Source organism: Chelon labrosus (assembly GCF_963514085.1).
Source record: "Chelon labrosus genome assembly, chromosome: 14".
Classification (NCBI taxonomy): domain Eukaryota; kingdom Metazoa; phylum Chordata; class Actinopteri; order Mugiliformes; family Mugilidae; genus Chelon; species Chelon labrosus.
The window spans coordinates 11370003-11371907 of record NC_140347.1 but is presented as its reverse complement, the minus strand read 5'-3'; the positions used below and the strand labels follow the sequence as shown (position 1 = coordinate 11371907).

At 42.4% G+C, this 1905-nt stretch overlaps 1 protein-coding gene across 1 annotated transcript; it reads right to left on the bottom strand.

Moving 5' to 3' along the window:
• Positions 1-220: 220 nt before the first annotated feature.
• Positions 221-1022, bottom strand: LOC311499600 (gamma-crystallin M2-like). The gene has a single exon (XM_084560643.1). The coding sequence runs from the start codon at positions 1011-1013 to the stop codon at positions 459-461; it is 555 nt and encodes a 184-aa protein (XP_084416769.1). The 5' UTR covers positions 1014-1022; the 3' UTR covers positions 221-458.
• Between the last annotated feature and the right edge of the window lie 883 nt (positions 1023-1905).

Sequence of the window (1905 nt, the reverse complement as noted above, 5' to 3'; positions counted from 1 at the left end):
TTAACTGACTGCTTTGTTAAAGTAGGTTGACAGGCACAAAATACAGGTTACGTTGGAACAAAAAGCTAGCCTGATGCATTACACCCTCTCACTGAACTGGGCTTCTTAAAAAATATAAAACATTGACATTGTATGGCTTTGTAGTTCCATAAAGAAGTATGAAGGTAGATGAGGAACCTTCCGAAACGGTACTAAGAGAAAAATTAATTTGACGAGAGAGGAGCAAAAAGTATTAAGATTCCAACACCAACATATTTTGCAGTAAGTAGACTTTATTAGATTTCTTTATATTTTCTCTAATCAGGTACAGAATTGTATGTACAGTTCAGTGGAAGCGAATTGTTCATCTATTTGCCACAGTCGACAGCAGCTGTACACTGACGAAAATGAGCTTGCAGAGTCCCACATTTTCTAGAATTAGTCTAGAAAAGCATAGCCACGGCGTCACGTGTCGTCATCTAGTAGCAGGAATCCATGATGCGCCTCATGCTCATGAACCTCATGCCGCTCCAGCCCATGCTCGTGAAGTTCCTGTACTCTCCAGGCCTCATGTACATCATCCTTCCTCTGAAGTGGGGCTGCTCGTACATCAGCCAGTGGCCGTCCATCACGTTGCAGGACATGAAGTTGGACATGCTGTAGCGGTCCATGATGTTGTCGCAGTCCTCCATCATCTCGTGCATGTGGCCCTGGAAGTTCTCCCTCTCGTAGATCCTCATCCTGTAGGATCCTCTGTACATGGGGATCATGCGGCAGGACCTGATGCAGTCGCTCATGCCCATCATGCTCATGTAGTCGGCATACTCGCCCCTCCTCATGAAGTACTGGTTTCCCATGTAGTTGGTGCGGTCGTAGACCATGAAGCAGCCCCTCTCCACCCTGCAGGAGTGGCAGCGGCTCATATAGGAGGACATGTCGGAGCAGTCGTTCATGCACTCATAGGAGCGGCCCTGGAAGTTCCTGTCCTCGTAGAAGACAATCCTGCTCATCATGTTCATGTTACTGGAGGTCATCTTTGCCAGCTGTTGTGACTAGAGCTGCTGCTGCTGCTGCTGTTGCTGTTGCTGTTGCTCGTGAAGCTGAACTGCTTGCCTACCTGTCGGAGACCTTCCTTTTTATACCTGGCGTGCAGAGGGCCCCTTTGTGAAAAACAGCCTGACCCAGCAACATGCCATAGAAGTCCATAGAGCACTGAGGGTTGCCTCCTTTACAGCTGTTCCCCCCAAAAGACCTGAGAGAGGCGATTTCACTTCAAATACAGTCAGACAATACCTTTTTCAAGGGGTTAACAAAGAACAGTTGGACCTTTGTAACAACTGCAAAGGCTCACATAACTGTACTACACAAAACCATCCTTAGCTTTGAATTTTTTTTACTAGATCAGTCATTAATGTTGTCTGTAAAGGTGCATTATACTGTACAAAATGTTGCCAGAATGTCAGAATTTAACTTTTATAATAACTTATTGAATATTTCACTGTAGATTACCCTAAAAACTTACTAGATATGTAAAATTAAGATAATAATTTATTGCAGCAAACAGTGTGTCTGTCTTTATCAAACTGACCAACTTATTAGTGTGTTAGGTGTTTTTCACAGAAACAAACAGAGAAGTGTTGAGAATTCCCTGGAATTCCCTAGAAATACAGAGATCTAAGTTCCTGGTCTGTATCTGTGTAGCAACAGTCTTTACCAGCACTTGCTGGAAACTAATTTATATTAATAAAGTAATAAAATACAATGCAGTTGTTCATTATGAAATACAGGAATACAATTATCATTTCTCGGTGTAGTGATCACAGTAAGACTTTGAATCTTCATCTTAAATGTGGGTTTTAATTTACTCTTAGTGTGTCAATTAACTCAGATTGTGTTGACTTTCTTACATGTAAATGATTAATCATT

Bases quoted from the DNA above. Each gene is read 5' to 3' on its own strand.
- LOC311499600 (XM_084560643.1), bottom strand. From the start codon at position 1,013: ATGACCTCCAGTAACATGAACATGATGAGCAGGATTGTCTTCTACGAG.